Source organism: Notolepis coatsorum (assembly GCF_963971535.1).
Source record: "Notolepis coatsorum genome assembly, chromosome: 3".
In the NCBI taxonomy this organism is placed as follows: domain Eukaryota; kingdom Metazoa; phylum Chordata; class Actinopteri; order Aulopiformes; family Paralepididae; genus Notolepis; species Notolepis coatsorum.
Genome location: NC_140167.1, coordinates 37499695 through 37519924, shown reverse-complemented (window position 1 = coordinate 37519924; position 20230 = coordinate 37499695). Strand labels below are relative to the sequence as shown.

The 20230-nt window shown below is 43.3% G+C and overlaps 1 protein-coding gene across 3 annotated transcripts in view; it reads left to right on the top strand.

Annotated features, from left to right (window-relative positions):
• The window catches only part of ktn1 (kinectin 1), a 64218-nt gene that overhangs the window by 31691 nt on the left and 12297 nt on the right, over positions 1 to 20230 (top strand). For 2 of the 3 annotated variants that reach the window (XM_084309985.1, XM_084309983.1), the window contains exons 10-29: positions 334 to 430; positions 1201 to 1385; positions 1581 to 1691; positions 1788 to 1825; positions 1943 to 2033; positions 2389 to 2457; positions 2565 to 2602; positions 4832 to 4922; positions 6776 to 6844; positions 6954 to 6991; positions 7091 to 7181; positions 7340 to 7470; positions 10009 to 10081; positions 10193 to 10233; positions 10371 to 10461; positions 15665 to 15754; positions 15897 to 15989; positions 16442 to 16531; positions 16620 to 16712; positions 19314 to 19382. In XM_084309985.1, coding sequence (XP_084166111.1) covers positions 334 to 430; positions 1201 to 1385; positions 1581 to 1691; positions 1788 to 1825; positions 1943 to 2033; positions 2389 to 2457; positions 2565 to 2602; positions 4832 to 4922; positions 6776 to 6844; positions 6954 to 6991; positions 7091 to 7181; positions 7340 to 7470; positions 10009 to 10081; positions 10193 to 10233; positions 10371 to 10461; positions 15665 to 15754; positions 15897 to 15989; positions 16442 to 16531; positions 16620 to 16712; positions 19314 to 19382 — 1689 coding nt within the window. The remainder of the gene's footprint in view (positions 1 to 333; positions 431 to 1200; positions 1386 to 1580; positions 1692 to 1787; positions 1826 to 1942; positions 2034 to 2388; positions 2458 to 2564; positions 2603 to 4831; positions 4923 to 6775; positions 6845 to 6953; positions 6992 to 7090; positions 7182 to 7339; positions 7471 to 10008; positions 10082 to 10192; positions 10234 to 10370; positions 10462 to 15664; positions 15755 to 15896; positions 15990 to 16441; positions 16532 to 16619; positions 16713 to 19313; positions 19383 to 20230) is intronic. The other variant, XM_084309984.1, reaches the window with a different exon arrangement.

Here is a 20230-nt window from a genome sequence, read left to right as displayed (position 1 = left end):
GAGTGTGGCTGGTCTGCCGTTCTGCAGCTGGATACTATTGGTTTGTTTTGGCAAAATTCTTCTGCTCTGTGTGACAATAAATAAATGAATGATGATATGCAATTTAAAACCAAAACTAAGGCCTCGGTATGAGTTTAAGACGTGAACATGGTCATGTTTGTTGAATAAAAATATATATATATTTTTTTTTTTTGATCGGATCGGGAAAAATCGGTATCGGTAGATACTCAATCACATGATCGGGATCGGATTGGGAGCAAAAAAACATGATCGGGACATCCCTAATTACGAGTAAAGAACATGTTAAATTATGTTTTGTCTCCTGGCCACTAGGCTCAGCTGCAGGATGCCAAGAGACGCTGGGAGGACCTCCAGACCTACCTGCACAGCATCAACACGGAGCGGGAGAAATTCCAAGCTGCGAACCAAGGTGAATTAAAAACCTGCAGACTTTCACCCTCAACAATACCAGCACGTGGGCGGCTAGGTGGTGCAGTGGGCAAGGTGCTCACCACCAATGCAGGAGACGCTGGGTTCGAGCCCAGCTCTCCGCATTGCTATCAGCTTGGCTGGTCGTTCATACTAATACAATTGGCAGTATTAGGGGGTGGGAAGCTGATGGGTGGGGATCGGACGTTGTGGACAGCGACTCCTACAGGTCGGTTGGTGTGCCTGCGCAGCAGAATCGGGAAGCGACGGGGGCGGCGTGCCCTCAAACGCAGACCCCCGACGCTGAGAGATCGCGTTGTGCAGGTGAAAAGATGCGACTGCTGCTTCCTCGAGTACCGGAGGGGACACGTAATGTAAGGCTTAGTCCACATTGCAGCCGGCTTGTGGGAGGCATGGTCTAACAGCGTTCGAGACAGGGGAGGGTAGAATTGGACGATACGAAATTGGGATGGGAGAAAAATAGAAAATGGGAGAAAAAGTAGATAAAAACAAATAAAACTACCAGCACGTTTCTGCGCAGTACCTTCTACAATGGGGCTCCTTAAACCTTTCCAGCACAGGATCAAAAATGTGCAAACTAGTTTTCCCCTGTCACTTTAAAACATACTGGTAATCTTATCAAGCGGGGAACCGCCCGAGAGATGACCGTGACCCACTTTGATTCCCGAATACATAGTTTTAAGAATCCCTGTTCTTACAACATGGAAATGTAATTCCAGCTTCTCTTCCTCATGCGTGTGTGTTGTGCAGAGATCCAGGGCCAGCTGCTGGCAATGGAGACCGAGATTAACAACAAGAACAAGGAGATCCAGACCCTCCACAGCAGCCTGACCGACACCATGGTGTCCAAGGAGCAGGTGGAGCAGAAGGTGATGCAGCTGCTGGAGGTGTCTCAGCACAGCCTGCCCGACGACTCAATGCAGCTCCAGGTCCAGGTAGGTCACGCTGGAGGGTCCTTGGTACGCTGCATGGAGCATCCTAATACTTGAGGTCATTGTTTTTGTGGCCCCCGTAACGGTGATCTGGTGTGTTCTGATGAGGGCCCCCGTAACGGTGATCTGGTGTGTACTGATGAGGGCCCCCGTAACGGTGATCTGGTGTGTACTGATAGGGCCTTTTATTGTTGACAGGAACTACTGAATGAAAACAAAGTCCTTCAGGTCCAGAATGAGACTCTGCAGGTCCAGAATGAGACTCTGCACGTCCAAAGTGAGAGCCTCCAGGCCCAGGTCTCTACACAGGTATGGCCCAACCGTGATTAGCCATGATTAATGAGCAATGTCAGTTTCCTACTGTGTGTGTAGGCTAATGGAACAATTCCTTTAATCCTTATCCAGGCCACCCATGTTTCTCACTTCGAGGAGCTGCAGAAGCTGTACGTGAGAATTTCCATCTACTTTGATCATAGCGTGTGTATCTATGATGAGCCATATTATTGTTCCTCCTGGATCTTCCCAATGCACCCTGCTGACTCTTCTTCTGTGGTGTCCAGGTTGGCCGAGAAGGAGCTGCAGAGGAAGAGTCTGGAGGACTCTCTGAATGCCGAGAGGAGCAGTGGTGCCAGTAGAGAAACTGACATGCAGGTACAGTCCCCCCAGCAGGCATTCTGGCCGTCGCCTCCGTCTTTGTACCAACACTCCACAGGTTCGTTAGTCGGCAGGAATGTGGCCCGAGTGCCTAGGGAGCGAGTGAGCGCCGGTCACGTTGGAACAAACTGCCAGGAAGATGTAATTTTGATGTGCAACTGTTTTGGATTGAAAGTGGCTCGACTGGTTGATCCCCTAGAATAGAAATCTTGAGTTTCATCGGAATGTCTTTGTTCCGACTATTACACAGGCAGTCTGGGTCAGGTCATTAAGCATTCTGTCATATCACATATTCTCTATTGCTCAAGAACGGATGTTTCTTTTCCCCCCACATGTCTTTCCCCTTTCCCAGGCCATTCACAATGAGAACATGTCGCTAAAGGCAGAGTTCCAGAATCTGCAGGCTCAGATTTCTGAACAGGTCAGCTGTGTAACTTGGTTGTTTTACTTATGCTAAAAAAAACCTGTGTGTGTTCTGCTGTTTTTATTGACACACCCCCTCTTTCTCTGTCTGATTCTCTCCTGTAGACTGCCTCCCAGTTGACTTTGGACCAGTTCCAAAAGAGGTGCGTGAGAACGGATGAATTCTTGAAAGAAACCTCAGATCACGTCGACATGTTGAGATTGTTGCGACTCGCCTGTTTTGACTATTCCTCTCGTTACATCGCTCGTATCGAGTAAGACCCCGTTGTGATTCCGTTCCCCCGCATTAGGGAAGTGGGCTTCCAAGTACCATCTAATTTCAACCATCTCACCGCTATAGCTGCGTTTTCGACCTAAAGTGCCCGGAACTTTTAGTCCCAGGAACTACTTTTCAAGGAACTAAAAGGTTTTTTCAGCCCATTGTTGTCTGCGTTCCCACTGCTGTTAAAGATCCATGAAGATTGGGCCAATTATTAGAAAATAAAAGATTTAAGTCTCAATCGTGCAGTGTCTCGATAAAATATCAGATCTTCGTGATCACGGTTAAATGCACAGATCAATGTTCCCTGCATATTCTCTTGTCATATATTGGTTGTCTCATTGAACAGGAACGTGCAACAGACCGCTCTATGCACTGGCAACTCGCACGAGTCCAGATGACTTATAGTATTTCCAAACGGGGCTTTGTAGATTGTTTGGAGTGTAAATCACTCTCTCTGCGCCGAGTCAGGTTCCAAACTCTGTCGTCATCGTCGTGCGGTTGTTGAATTATTATTGGCTCTCTTCATCTCCAGGAATAGGCTTGCATTTGATTTACAGTCCCGATGAAATTAAAGTGACGTCACTTCTGTCAATTAACAGGAGTCTAATTTTATCCCTATTGACGCTGCATTTTGGAAATACTTCACCTATAATCACAACCCTGCTTAGCTTACACAATGTTGTTGTAACTAGACATTCACATATCATCACAACCCTGCTTAGCTTACACAATGTATGTTGTAACTAGGGATGCATGATAATTATCGGGCCGATAATTATCGGGCCGATATCAGCAATTATGACGTCATCCCGATAAACTCAATAACGTTATTGATAGCTCCGATAACATATAATACATTTTTTGGTTAAAAGAAATCCGGTGTGGGTAGATTTGGATGAAGGGCGCTTGTTTTTATTATAGCCTCCTCCCGTTTTGCCAGTACTGTGGTAAAACTGATAGCGTGTGGTTTAGGAACAGGGAGTTTTTCACAAATCCAGCGCTCCCCTTCTTGGCTGTGACGTAGTCACGTTACATTCGGAGACAGACAGTCGATCTGCCAATTACGTCCCACGGCTTGCACCCACCTCTTCTTCTTACCACCAATCAGAAGCTCTCGTTCGTTTATTTACCTCCGGATTGTCAGCCATTACTCTACTCGGAGCTAACGTTATCTCCCCGCCAGCCACATTGACAAGTACCAGCGCTTATACATTACTGGCAAATGTCTTGTTGCACTTGTGGCAACGAGCGTTGTCAGCATCGACTTTAGTAAAATAGACCCAGACTTTTGAACATTTCGTTCTGTCCATTATGAGAGCAGAGCTGTCTGTGGCAGCGCAGCACCCGAGTGAGTGAGTGAGTGAGTGAGTGAGTGAGTGTGTGTGTGTGTGTGTGGGAGGGGAAGAGAGGAGAGCACAGCAGGCAGAGACACAGGCAGGAGAGATAATAGACAACTGCCAACAAGATTAGTTTGCGACGTTTAAATTCCTAAAAAAAAAACTCCATAATTTCTCGAGTACCGATAGCAGTACCGATGACGTCGGAGCTTATAAATACCCAAAAAAAAAAATTTGATAAAAAAAAAATATATATATATATATATATATATATATATATATATATATATACAGTTAAAAAAAATATTATAATACAATAAATATCGGCTTGAGGAGCATAAAGTTATCGGTGTCAAAAAATCAATATCGTGCATCCCTAGTTGTAACTAAGCCATTCACCTATTATGGTAGATACTTAACCTGCAAACATAAAGACCATCATATCAATGAACAAAAAATATACTGATTAGCACTGCAGATTTTTTTAATTGCCATTGGAGATTAAATGCTGAGACTACTCAACCATTATCGGGATGTTCAGTGCCGCAAGACCCACCCCCTTAGTTACTGTACTTTGAGAAAGTCCTTACTTCCCAGGCAGGGCCTTTTTTGGGGGTAAAATAATGTAGGGAGAGCTTAATTTAGACCCTGGTCCCTGTGATGTACTGAGTTCCTCAAAGGGTCCCCTAGTTCCTGGGGAAAGGAACTCTAAGAACTCCCCACATGCATTGGGAAGGTTTTCTTGTATTAAGTCTCTTGTCTTTGTCCCACAGCGTACAGGAGAGGGAGGACAAAATAAAGACTGTGGAGGATCTTCTGAAGACTGGACTGATCGAGGTGGCCAATAAGGAGGAGGAGCTCAGGGTACGTACAGGTCACTGAAGGGCCCTCACTGTAAGATGGCCACTTCAGAATCTGAATAATCTTACCATGGTCTGGGAATACAGTGATCAAAAGCACATTAATTTCATATGTAGTCAACAGGAAGAAGTCTCGTGGCAAAAAAAAAGATTGAGGAGGGAAAAAGCATTGGGTGCTTGTTGGAGAATGCTGCTGCTTAACACCTGGAAATCACAAGTTCACAATCCCTTTTTTCTTTTTTTCCCTAAATATACAAACTTCCTCTCCACGGTATCTGATTGTCTGCTTTGTTTTTTGGTCAGCCCCTTGACTTTCAAACAAGCGTACTTGCCTCAGGCTTTCCGGAATAGCATACATACTCTGCCAACTTTGCTATGCTTATGTTATGCATCTTTGCATAACCCCTACAGCGTGACAATTCCCTGTATCTGATGTTCTCGCTTCGCCACTGGAATGTTCAGTCAATTGATGCCGTGGAAAAACGTAACCTCATCTCGTGTCTCATGCAGCAAACCCAACGACATAACCTCGTCTTGAGTCTCATGCAGCAAACCCAACGACATAACCTCGTCTTGAGTCTCATGCAGCAAACCCAACGACATAACCTCGTCTTGAGTCTCATGCAGCAAACCCAATGCTCATTTCGACGTCAAATCATTCCATGGCAGCCATCTTAAAGGGTAAGTTCAAAACTTTGGACCCCACTCGCTTATTTCTTACTCTCCATTGATGTCATCGATCAGTGAGTCCTTTCTCAGCTATCCCGTATACTTGGAGAAGTCGGTATCCAGCATGAAACCAGCATGGATTGTGCTGAGAAAGGACTGGACTGATTCCAGGACCAAATGAACATCATTGGTAAGTAGGAAATGGTGCTAAGGGTCCAGAATTCTGAACTTACCCCATTAGGTGTACTAGTAGGTGTCTATCAGTTTAAGGTCTATGATGTCTAGGTGGTAGGGCCCCATCAGTTTATGGTGACTTAGGTGGTAGGGCCCCATCGGTTTAAGGTCTAGGTCAGTGGTCACCAACCCGTCGATCTTGATCGACTGGTCGATCTTTGAGACTGTCCCTGTAGATCTTTCCATGAAAAAAAAATAAAAATAGATCTTACCCTGAGAGTCCACATTACAGTTCTACCTTTGTTTTGATGTGAAAAGTGATGGTGCACTTAGCACTGACTGAGAAAGTACACATACATTTCTACTTTTGTTTTGATGTGAAAATGATGCTGCACTTAGCACTGACTGCACTTAGCACTGACTGAGAAAGTACACATTACAGTTCTACTTTTGTTTTGATGTGAAAAGTAATGCTGCACTTACAGTAGCACTGACTGAGAAAGTACACATTACAGTTCTACTTTATAAAATGCTAATTGTAAATATGTTTGTCAATGTTAATAATATGAGAGTCCACATTACAGTTCTACTTTTGTTTTGATGTGAAAAGTGATGCTGCATAAGATGACTGCACTTAGCACTGACTGAGAAAGTACATAATAGTTCTACTTTGACGTTTTAATGTTGGACCAAAGCATTGCATGTAATTAGAATACAGGCAAATAAAAGTAATTTAGTTTAAAGTACAATCTTGGCTGTCTTTTTCTCAACGCTTCATTAGGTAGATCTTGCCTTCACCACAAAAAAAAAAGTGATCTTGGGCTTAAAAAGGTTGGTGACCACTGGTCTAGGTGGTAGGGCCCTGAGGTCGGAGGAAGCGGCAGCATTAGAATATACAGTACATCTGTGTCATGCAGTGACGTCTAAATGACTCTGCAGTTCAACGACTTGCTTTGTAATCAGTATTGCTAATGGTAGGGGGAAAGCCTAAGTAATTACTTTTCTTTACTGCAGGCTGTGAGAGAAGAGAGGGAGACATTAAAACAAGAACTGGAGGCTTTGAACCTTCAGACTACAGAATGGGTAACACCAAGCTTGTTTCATATCTCTTGTCTTATTAAATACAGTCGCTATGTTTTGTTCTACTTATTAAGCTCCCCTTTGTCCCTGCCCCCCCCCCCCCCACTCGCAGACATCGTCAGAGTCGATAGTGGAAGAATTGCACAGCAAGTAAGATCAAGTTGGAACTACTTCACTAAATGGTCTTCATTGTTTGGATACATGAACGGTTGGTGTTTTAATTTCTCTTTTACGATGACTTCTTGCTAGGATCCAAGAGAAGGATGAGCAGATGAAATCAATGGAGGAGAGTCTACAGGCAGCGCAGGTCAGCACCTCCGCCAGAGAGCAGACCATTGAGGTGTGTGTGTGTGGGTGTGTCGCTTGCTGCCCATCGCTACCCTAGTCTTTTGCATATCTCAAAAGAATGTACTTTAATTCTAATCCATTGTTCCCGGTTTGGAGTGCGTTGGCCTAGTTTGAGCTGTGCATCTGAAGCCGTGTGCGTCGTCCCTCTAGGCTCTGGAGCAGCAGGTGGCCGCGCTGCAGGCGGAGACGGAGCAGCTGAGACAGAAGGAGGAGGCTGCGGCAGAGGAGCAGATCTCCACCAGCGCCGACGCCGGGGCCCAGCTCTACGAGCTGATGACGCTGTGAGTACCACTAACCAGCTGCAGGCGCTGTGAGTACCACTAACCAGCTCGAGCTGCAGGCGCTGTGGGGGGGGGGGGGTCTCACTAAATCCTGTGGGAAACACTGAGGATTCAAATTTTTGTATGGCTGTGGGTAGGGCGTTCCACATTGTTGTGGCATAATTGCGAAACGTGTTTAGTCCCTTGTAGGGCTGACCTTCGATTTTTTTTTTTTTTTTTGAATTCGAAGCTTCGGGGCCGATATTCGATTTTAATTCGAAGCTTCGAAATAAAATTTATAATTTTGTAATTTTTTTTTTTTTTTTTTACTGTTGTGCGACTTGTACAGCACTTTGTCAGTGCTGTAAAGTTTAAATCTTAGACAAACGAAACACTTTGCTTTCATGAAATATTGTAAGCCGTCATTTGAGGCTTTTATTGTAAGCCGTCATTTGAGGCTTTATAAAAGCAGCACAATGAACACATCTGTCAGTGCCGAGTCCGACCTCATCTTAAATAACAAACAGCATTGCTTGTTGTAGTTAACCCTTTGATCGCCGGGGTTAAATTCATAATTTACCGTCCCTCGCCAGTAGGGATGGGTACCGAATTCGGTACTTTTGAGGTACCGAACCAAAACACGTCGGTACTACAGAGTATCGAATCAAGTGAGATACCGATTTTTTTTTTTTGTCAACGTTCACACGCACAATATATGCTTACCTAGGATTTGACTTGATTCAACAAGTGCTAGCCATATCACTGAAGAAGGACATTGTCCGAAACATGTCTGCTATTTATTCAGGCTGCCATTAAAAAAACATTGAACCTGTGAGTGCTGGTCCAGCTACCCTGCTTTTTGATATACTTGATTCAACAACAAAGCTGTCGGAGCAATGACAAGCCGAAAACTGTCAATTGTAGTTATTTGAAGTTTGGATTTTTTTTCCCGACTGAGGTAGGTCAATTAAATTTCTTGAGACTAAAGTACAGAAAAAAGGTACCGTTGGGTACCGGTATCGATTCACAGGTACCGGTATCGGTTCAAATGTGAAAGGTACCCATCCCTACTCGCCAGCCCTATTTAACATGGAGAAGTTCCCCTTCTTTGCAGGGCTATAACTTTTTAAATTGTATTGCTAAATTGACATTACCATGGCCCATTCAAAGTCCTATATCTATTGTTCAGGGTGTAGCAACGTTATACTTTTTCATTCACATATTCATACTAAAATACGGTCTAAAGTATAAGTATGTTTTTTCGTTTTCTGCAGCTTTCTCCAGAACGTGATTTATAGCCCTAAATGCATTATATTGATGATTGTATACAGTTTGATAGCAATCTGCGCGAGATAAAATATTTCAAATGGACGTACTTCTAGAAGTTACTACGTATGATCTGATGTTGACCGGATGGGCGGGGGGTCGTTTATAATTCCGTGGGCAACGTTATATCATTCATCTAGTGTGGGTGATATGATCATTGGAGCAGTTAGTATAGAAGACATTACAAAATAACGCTGAAACTCACCGTAGCGTCCTCTCGCCGTTGGGAGATGAGCGTGGAACAGAATTTTTTCTATTATGGGAAGTTGAAATATCCGATCCATTTCCAGGTTGTATAATAGTATATACGTCCAAATCATGTTGTTTATCGAGTTATTGGCAACGGATCGATATCCATTGTGTCGAGCTCGAGTCCCGGGACCTATAGCGAGTGATCGGACCAAATTGAAATCAGCACCAGCTTCCACTTCCCTGTTTCTTCCCTGGGCGATCTGCCGATCGGCCACCAGATGGCGCTCTTGAACCGTTAAAGAGTTGACAGGGGCTCACCAGTACATATAATGTCTCCGGGGGTGAAATATGATTTCGATCACAGATTTTTGAAATATTGATATCAAAGACTCTGTCCAGCGTCATCGGCAGAATAAGCATGGCGGGGAATGACGTGTTTCAACGTCAACGGCGATTAAAGGGTTAACAAAGAGAGGCAGAGTTGAATTTGCAAAAAAGAAGAAAAAAAAACATATATACTTTTTTTTTTATAATCGAATTTTATTTTCATATTCGAATCCCATGCCCATCGAACGAAGCTTCGAAGTATTTAAGACAGCCCTAGTCCCTTGTTTGTATGATAATAAGCTTTTTAGTTCATGGTTCGAAGTAATGGGAAAAGGGTGCTAGCTCGCCATCAATCAGAAGCTAGCCACAAGACTTGCATTCACGCTCTCCAGCACACAGCCTCCCTGCCTGGCACAACAACCACAACAGTAGGGTCTATAGTCACAGTCGGGACAGTAGGCTCTACAAGTAGGCTCCCTTAAAACGCTAACGCTATAAAAAAAATACAGTGGAGGTTAAAATAAGAATATGACTTGGCCTGAAAAAAAGAGTCAGGATTTTTTTTTTTGCTTTAATCCCTGCACTAACCAGCTCCACGAGCTGCAGCCTCCGAGTACCACTAACCAACATTCACCCGCCGCCTCTATTCCGGTCTCCGTTGCATTGCCTCGGCAAAACAGAGAGTCATAATCTGCACTACCTCTGGCCCTACAGGCTGACTGCCAAGGACCAGGAGATCCAGTCGCTGGAGGCAAAGGCGAAGGAGGTGAACGAGACGGTGCAGCAGGTGAGGATGAACGCAGCTCGATAGGAGTCACTTTCCCATTTCTTCTAATTACTGTGGAGTGAGAAGAAGCAATTAGAAAAATATGTGTGTGTGTGTGTGTGTGTCCAACAGCAGTCCCAAACAGAAGAACCAAGCCCAGAGCTGCTGTCGGCGTGAGTGTGCTCCCAACATTCCATGATACCATTTGACACAATTACAAATAATCGTTTTCTTTTTTTTCCACACCATAAACCGCCCTGTACCATATTTACGTACAAGGGTGATAATGGTCGTGCCGTCTGCTCTCCAGGTTGTCGGAGAGGGAGAAGCAGGTGTGTGATCTGCAAGGGGAGCTGGCCGAGCTGAGGGACTCCCTGGAGCTCCACAGGAAGAAGAACAATGTAGGTGTTCCTGCAGTGATGGCCTACAGTCTAGAGAGGGAGCGAGAGCTCATCCACCCTGAACCGCTCCCCCTCCCATGGAGTCACACATCCCCCTTGCATCCACAGTCCTGCTTCATCCATGTCTCTCACTGCCTTGTTTCTAGGCTGCTGAGTGCCATTTTGTAAGCGAGGAACAAGTCAGCTGAAGGTTGTGTGTGTTTGCCAGATGATTATACACATCAGGACAGAAAATCTATTTTGAAATGGGATTGCTTCAGTTGGAGTGTTGCATAATAGGGTCTCCCAGCCTACTCTTATTGTGCTTCCTATTGCACAACTATTGGCCATGACCGTGTAGCAGCGAGCTTGCTTGTGGATGATTCAGAGCATTAACAACTCACCTACCTATTTAGGGAGAGAGGGGTATTGTGTTTTCTAGGCTATTCATGTTGGCCATTTGATTTTGTGTTCCCAACATTATGGGAAATGTGCTTAGTTTTCTCTGAGTCGGACAATAAGATGGATACCAATTTCCTCTCCGGCTGCAAGCTAGCCTAACTTGGATTAGCTAGCCTAGCTTAAAACTCGGGGAGAGGTATTTTTGGCCAACGCCTAGGCTAGCCACTCCATATCTGCTTAATTTGTGCTAAGCTAGGCTAGCTTGCAGCCAGATAGCTTTCTACTGAACGCACAGAGAGGAAATTGATATCCATCTTATCTGACTCTGGGGAAGATGATAAACACATTTCCCCTAATGTTGGCGCGTTCCTTTTTAAGCAGATAAGTCTTAATCAGAAATGGTGCATCCTGTATATATTTGCTATACAATGCTTTTTTTTTTTTTTCACAAGTGGTGAGTTATGAGGGGTTTCAGTGTCTGGGCTGTTTCTAATATTCACTTTTGATAGCGTGGTTAGTTACCTATCCAGTCACCGACTTGGAACACTTAACCTGAGCTCGTACCCGCACTCAGTCACGGGTGAAAGGGCAGTGGAGAGATCCCAATGTACCAGCTTCAAACCCGCCCTCTTTTCCCGATCCTCCGATCGCGACTGTCGCTGTCCCAGGGGAACGGTTGTGATTGGAGGATCGAGAAAAGAGGCGGGGAGTTTGAGATGTAGTTTTCCCCTCTTTGTCATCCCTCCCTACCAGCTGTTGTGTTTGAGGGTCTCTGAATGCTTTTCCCTGCGGCTGAAATGAAAGCGGTTATCTCTCTGAAACTGACAAACAGGAGCTCCGGGAGAAAAACTGGAGCGCTATGGAGGCTCTGTCAGCCACCGAGTCCATGCTTCAGGGGAAGCTCAGCAAGGCCGTCAAGGTTCGACAACCCCCACTTCCAAGTCTGCTTCACTCTAGATTCAAATCTGATGCATCCCACCCTCCAAAACGCTGTTGTTGTCATAATAGAGCCAGTGAGATTTTCTCTTCCATCATCCATAAAGATGCTGCATACTCATTTTGCTCTTCCTCTCCCTCCTCATGCTGTTTGGCTTAAAAGTTTACAATTGGCTGCGTGATGAAAGCTGTCTCCCTCTGCTATTCCCTCTGGAATCTCAGAATTTGTATTTTCAGACGCTTCTTTGATTTTTCTTTTTTTTTAATGGATGTGCTTTTACTTGGATGCTCGATTTAATTTCAGATTCTGCCCCTTTCACCCCAAAGCTCAGAGGCTTCACATTTTGGAAATGAGTGTGCAGTGACTTCCAAATCACTAGATGTCATCATTAGTATCGACTCGAGGTTCATGGTATTCATTATGCCGTTTCCTTCTTCCCTGAAACTATGTCATGTGACTCACTTCCAGCATGTGTTCCATCCTGCTTTGTGAAGTCCATAGTGTCGCTTCATCAATCGGTCCACGCAAAACCATCTTGATTCAGTTTTGAATTTTTAAATTAAATTTGATCCTGAAACCTCTTGGGAATGTAATGTGTAGCGTTGCCAGTATTGATTTTGCGATGCGGCTCGACTCGATACTTGTATAACCCCACAATGTGTTTCTCATCCGTGAATATTGACACAACCAACCACGCCCCGTGGATTAGTCCAGTCTATATTTTATACAGTTCCAGACCCATTAGTCAAGTCTATATTTTATGCAGTTCCTGGCCTATTAGTTTGGATATATAGAGTAGGCAAACCATTGTGGAGGGGTGTGTATAGTTGTGCCCCTTCCCCATTTGCCATGCAGTAGGGGTTGGGTACATGCTGAACCGTCCCTGCAGCTGCTCTCTGCTATCGGAGTCCAGTCAATAGCACTGGAGTTGGAAGCAATGTCCTCCATATTCATGTCGACCTATCGTCGCCCCGTGATATTGCTAATAGCCGATGCTGTCGCCCCCACATTTCTCCCCTCCCTCCCTGCCACCCCCCCTCTCTCTCTCTCTCTCTCTCTCTCTCTCTCTCTCTCTCTCTCTCTCTCCCTTTCTCAGCAGAATGGACTGCTATCGAAGAGCAAACTAACATGGCCACCTTATACAAATATATAACAAATAGTCTTATTATTATATAGGCTATAGATCACGCATATGGCCAAAGCAGCACACGAGAATATTGGCTGTTATTCAAATGAAACATTGAAAATAAGTCTCCCTTGACAGTGGCACATTGGAAGATTGTTGAAATCGTGTGAAAACTAACCATGATTTATCCCGTGGATTGGGTCATCCCTTCATCGGATCGTTGCATTGTTAATTGTGGTTCAGCAAATACTTGTTGGCATGATCTGGCTGGATTGTACTGTATTCGCTGCAATTCCAAAAAAAGAGTATCAAAATAGACTAGGTCTATATGCTTGTATGGCATTATAAATACTCTAGTGTTTTATCTTATTGAAAATGGTGAGTCAACATACTGTATTAGGTTATTTTATGTTGAGATTGTTAAACTATTGCAAAGATCAGTGCAATATTGTCAGTGACATTTTGGCCATAGGCCAAACTATACATATTATAGGCCAATTATATTTGATGAAAGCTGAAAGTCTCTTTCAAATGCCTATGTCAAAATGTATGTGCAAATGGAATTAGCAGATGCTTGGCTATATACAGCATTAGCAGACGTACTGTATTCAGTGTTTATTTTACTGTCGACACCTAGTGGCTAAATAAAACTTAAGGGCAGCAAATTAACTGGCACATTATAGTCACTCACGCACTTTTTTTTTTTTTTTTTTATATATTTATGGGAAATATTTCCCAACAGAGTTGAACACAAAGGCCATTTAATATTAAATGCAGTCTGTTGGTCGGACTCAAAACTTCCCCAAAATCGTCTTGACATTGTGCAATTGGCAATGGCTCTGAACACCGTCAATCCCCAAGTCTGGACCCTAGAGAGCACCTTGTCGGAGCTGGTCGACTCGCGGGAGCTCCTGGGCACCTGTTGTGCACCGTCACAAAACTGCATGCTGGTTGTATACAATCCAAACACGTGTCGCAGAATCGCCCCCTTCTGTGATACTGTGTTAATGTGAATAGAGGTGAACTGGCTAATGCTCAGTTGGGGCTGTTACAGGGCCTCCAGTTACAGTAAGCCTACTTGATGTAGTCTGTGCCGAAATACCTGGTGGCAATTGGTTTGTCCTCCAGACAGCCTGTGCCGGAAAATGTTTAGGGTGCGTTTTGCATCTGCCTCTATCTCACACTCACTCCCTCTCTCACTTTCCTTTGCAACTTTACATAAATTCGCATTAAAAAGATAGAACATGGATAATAAAGCCACATAACTCTCCCTCTCTCTCTTCTGATGCAAGTATTGAATACCAGGCTAAAATGGGGCATTCGAGTTTCCCCTATACTGAAATCCCATACCAAGAAATGTCAAATATTTTACACATAGAAGCATGTTGGATCTCTCAAATGCAGAAACTTTTATTGTATCTCAAAGAAACTGTTGGTCTCTAGGTCATAAAAGTAGGTTGAGTAAAAGTAACTTAGGGGATTGGTGCTTAGTATCGACTGATACTGAAGTTTAGTGACCTGTTTCGCCAGTGAAAAGAGTTATCAGTGCATTCCTACTGGCTTATATGGATGCACCCATACCACTTTGATGCCAAGAGTACAGTGTAGAGTTACACCATAAACAAATATATAATCAATTTCTCAAGAGATTTAACATGCTTTTTGTGCAGAAAATAAAGTCAATGATTTCTGACGTAACGCATGGCTCTTGGTAGTGAATTTTAGCATTAGGTAAATTTCCCAGATACAGATATCTACACCAGTATATATGTGTTCATCCCCAGCTGTATATCTATTAGAGCTCACCCGATACTGGATTCTTGAGGCTATCAATATTTGAAATTCCGATATTCACAAAAAAAAATTATCAAGGATCCCTCTAACTTGGTTATCAAGGAATTGTGACAGAGATATGCACTGGAGGTGGGATATTTTAGTTAAACTAAATTGTGTGTATATTACTTGTATAGAAGGGCTACAGTAACCCATTTGTAGTGCATGCAAAATAAACTGCCTGGTTTGGGCCTAATTCTACATGTGACAATATAGCATGGGTTAGCCTGGCTGTAAAGAGGAGTCTTTTTATGGTTCCCTTGAGCCCATTTTCATTCCGATATCTTGAGCTGAGAAGTCAATGGACCCCGTTTAAAAATGGCCATGCCCATGGCATTTTCCTCCCCAATCAATCGCTTTTTTTTAAAGGCCGCCAATCAAACGGTGTGATATTAGTAACATAAACACTAATCCTGATATATCTGTGATGAACCAATATCAGTCGGGCTCGTAATATTTCTAAATGGGCCAGTATGTTGCCGGGCTTAATATGTGATTCTATGAGAGCTGAGGTGAGGTATGTGGTTCACCGAGTCTGTGTGAGCCGTGTGCTGCGTGAGGGCAGGAGGAGAAGCATGTAGGTGAGGCCTGTTGAGAGATGCTGGGGACAACATACATCCTGAAGTCTGAACGTTGTTATGTGATCGTCTGAACGTTGTTGTTATGTGATCGTACTGTCTGAGGGAGCCGTGGCCTGGTTTCACAGCGACCACGGACACGGGCTGTGGGGTGACTTAATGTGGTAAAATATGGGATGATCATTATTAGAGATTCTGGTCATGCCTGCTCCGATAACCACTGCACATGTGTCCAAGTGAGTGTGAATCATGGGTGCTGTTGGTGTTCAATCTCTTCTTCTTTCTCTCCCTTTTTCCTTTCCACTCCTTTTCCTCCTCCTTTTTCCTCATCCGCCCCCCCCGCTGTAGGAGAACCACGTGGCGCTGGAGTCGGTCCAGGCGGAGTGTCGAGATGTGCTGCACAGACTCCTGCCTGCTGTGCCTCTGCCTGCTCAGCAGGTATTGATGATATTTGTTTTTTGTGTAAACAAGTACTTTGAGTTTTATTTGTAATCCCCCCCCCCCATAGCCCTTTCCTCTGGGCCTCTTTTTGTCATTGTTCATGTCTTCAACTCTCTCTCTCTCTCTTTCTTTCTTCTAGAACCACCAGGAGTGGTTGCAGAGGTTTGAGAGTGCAGCAGCGGAGGCCTCAGCCCAGGAGCCTGTTTCCCCCCCTGCATCAGGGGCCTCCGAGGTAAACAGGATGACAACCAACCTTATTACAGAGTGCCAATCATCCACTTTTCAGCTCAACATTGTGTATACAGCACTGTTCCTTTGCTATTCAGCTTTAGGTAACGTCTGTTACCGAACACCATTCCTCTGCTATTCAGCTTTAGTTCTAAGGTAACTTTCAGGGGAAGTCACTGACTGAAGATAATCTTAGTTTAGTAATTGTAGGTCATCACCTAATCAAATGGTCTATTTAATTGACAAATCTGTAAAGATCTTAGATCTTAGTTTTTAAGACGGATGCATCATTTGTGGAAATTGTTGTCGTGTCAAAGAAATTCCTATGATTTTAACCGATGCCACAGCATCATTGACTTAATTCCTCAAGTCGAGATCCTAACAATTAAATCATTTAACTTATCAACTATGAAGGGGACAGCCCAAGTTGAAACGATTGCCTAACTTTGTCACCAGGGCCTGGCTGAGAAGCTGAAGGAGTCTGAGGAAGCTCAGAAGGTCATGCAGAAAGACTGCGAGACTTACAAGAAGGTGCTGGCTGAGACGGTGAGACGCGCTTCCCGTTTCAGATTTGCGCTATAATGTTTGTAATGTTTAGGGTGAGACTAAGCTGTTATACCTGCTCTGACCACAGGAGGGCATCCTGCAGCGCCTCCAGAACAGCGTGGAACAGGAGGAGTCTCGCTGGAGGGTGAAGCTCGACGCCTCCCAAGGAGAATTCAGAGAGGTGGGAATACCGGTCGGACCGGAATGGAAACCGGCCCCTGGCTTGGCGTTAAAGGGGAATGCCACCTATTATAAGTGAATTTACATGTTATCCCGTGCCCCGGCAAATATTGACCTGCGTTGTTTTAGTCAATATTTATGAAACACTGTCCTAAGGCGAGGAATGGGGGAGAGAGCCCATGAATTTGTCAATGTGACCTGGTTGTAAAATCGGTGTCTGCTACATTAGACACTGACGCAGAGACTGGAGCCATAAAATCTAAAGTTGTCTTCACATCCAAATTACGTTTATATTTTTAGTACTAACGGCTAACTGTTCTGAACAAGAATGTAAACCTCATGGAAATTCTCAGCTCTCACAAACATGATATGGGCCTCGCAAAGTCGATACCCGATTCATTGTCAATGAAACGAACACAGATTTTACATCCAGGTGACATCACATATCTTAGTGGTCCAGATGTTCACAAATATTGACTGAACTGTCCTGGGGCACAGGAATAGCACATGTGAATTCTTTACATGGATAGTGATAAGGAATAATCTAAACAGACTGACAACAGAGTCTTTTGATTGGGGATAGTTTCATGATGGCATATTGCAACATGGAGAGATCTAGAGTACAGCAATGAAGCCCTAGTCTAGATATCTGTAGAATGACGAGCTAACCGCACAGAGAAATAAAGCAGACGGTGGCATGGCAGTTCCAGATTTTTTGCAATATTTTAAGGCTTACACATTAAGACCATTGACAATATGGTTTGATCCCCAGGCTTTGGTATCTTGGAGAGAATTGGAAGAAAACATAGTAGCCCCACAGAGACTGAAGGACATAGCACACACTAAACTTCCAATCAAGCACTGTGAGCGGAAATTTGGCCCCATAATTACCCATGCAATCCGAACATGGCGGGAAACACACAAAAAATATCCTAACCCTCAAAAATGGCATAATCACACTCCCATATTCAATAACAATGCACTCTTAATGGAAAAACGTCCTATAAGATTCCCTATATGGGAAGAGCAAGGCATACACTCATTAGGGGATATTTTTAATAACCAGGGCTTCTGTAGTTATGGAGAAATATGCACAAAGTTTAACCTCACCGAGTCCACATGGCTTTTTTACATACAGTTACGCCTATGTTTGAAGTCTCACTGTGTTCCATTAGACATACCAGTTGAACACCACAGATGCCACAAATTCTTCTATGAAAGAGAAACATTGGGACGTTTTGTATCAGGTTTTTATTATCAATTACTAACGTCCTCGTATGAAACCCTTCAACTAGACACTGTCTGGAGGAGGGATATTCCAGACCTGGAAAGTGACTTTGATTGGCAAGAAGCATGGGCAAATGTCCGTCTTACATCAAGGAACCCGGACCATCAACAAATCAATCTTAACTATATTCACAGGACATACTTGACTCCTATAAGACTGAACAGAATGGGCCTGAAACAAGACTCAAAATGCTCCCAATGTACAAATGGAGACGAAGGGACATTTATGCACATGTATTGGGACTGCCCACTTGGTCTCTTACATATCTCGATGTGATATATCAAGAAATATCTACAGCAAGAATTCTGGGTCTCAACGAATCCAAAATGTCAATGTGGGTAGAAGTGGTGGAGAGAATAAAAGCTAGCTTATAATGGTAGTGTCTGGTTAGGAGTGAGGGATAATGGAGGTACTATCCAAGGAGGGGTCCGGGAGGGGGGGGTTCGAGCTGGAGCATATGTGTGTAGGGTTTTAGAAAATAGGTATTAGGGGTATGTCCTATATAAGCATTTGTATAATTGTTAATTTCGCTGGATATACACTGTATACGGTAAAATATTATTATAGACTTTTTTTTTTGTCTTGTTTCTGTACTTGCATGTAATTTTAACCACCTTGACTGTTAGTTTCATTATGCATTATGTGTTGAGTACTGACTTTCAATAATTTCTGTTTTGCAAAAAAAATAAAAATAATGACGAGCTAACAACATATTTACACATGATGGTAGATAAGAATAAGGGAAGCACTGACATACATGATGTGATGTAATGATGTAGATGGATAGGAATAGTACGAGAGATGTGGGGTAATGACGTAGTTGGGACACATTGAAGGCTGTGTGTGAGAGTGAATTCCCTTCTAGATCACTGACTGACTAGATCACTACTGACTAAATCTAATGATGTTGCATCAAGTACTGACTAAATCTAATTATGTTTCATCATGTACTGACTAAATCTAATGATGTTGCATCAAGTACTGACTAAATCTAATGATGTTGCATCAAGTACTGACTAAATCTAATGATGTTGCATCATGTACTGACTAAATCTAATGATGTTGCATCAAGTACTGACTAAATCTAATGATGTTGCATCATGTACTGACTAAATCTAATGATGTTGCATCAAGTACCGACTAAATCTAATGATGTTGCATCATGTACTAACTAAATCTAATGATCATGTACTGTGCTCATGAAGTACTGACTAAATCTAATGTTTCATGTACTCTGCTCATGCAGTACTGACTAAATCTAATGTTGTTGCATCATGTACTCTGCTCATGACATCCTCTTGTCTCCTTCCCCAGATGAGCATGAAAGTCACAGCACTGGAGCAGGAGATTGAGAGACTAAGTGACGGAGCAGAGCTGGAAAATGTCAGTCCTCTTAAAACACACCTCAGCACACTTCCTAGTATTGTTATGGCTGCTTAACCCTTTCACTGCCACCCTACAAAGAGTTAACCTCTTAAGCCCTAGCCATATTTTCAGAAAATTTGCCTAAAAATACATACCTAAGTAAATGGAAGATTGCGCCACTTCTACAAGGTCCATTTGCATGTCATTGGTATCTAGGGACATTTATGGATATCTGGGAATGTATTCCCAGTGTCAGACAGAAATATTGTGTCCGATACTAGGCTTGAGTAAATTGTAATGAACCAAAGGAGAATATGAATTTTCTTTGTTTTTCTTTTTTCATCTTTGACGGTGAAAGAACCTCTAAAAGCGTGTTTGTTGATTGCTGCAACAGTTGGGACAAGGCGTAGAAGATGACACAACAGTATAATTATTGAGACGAAGTCAGATTTCAGAATATACCAAAAGATGAGTTTATTCTAGTCACACAAGTAAACTTAGGTTTACAGGCCTGTGATCCAACAACATAAAATCTCTCGCAGGAGGAATGCAGAAGGAATGATTAATCGTGAGTGACATTTTATACACGTACACTCCTAGTTTCACTTTCGATACGTACTGCTTGGTGACTGGTCAATAAAAGTGATAAGGTATGGTAGTTTACACCCTAAGAAGGTGGTGCCGTAGCGTTTGAGTATATTACAGAGTACAGATTACAAAAGTACTAGAGTATAAGAGTACTAGTCCTTGACCTTTTTGTTAGTTCAGGTACAACGCTACATTTAAGATTTCTCTCATGCCTTATGAACAATGGAGTATTATAGGATTTTAGCTTATCTGTGATAAGAACGCAGATGTTCTGACTC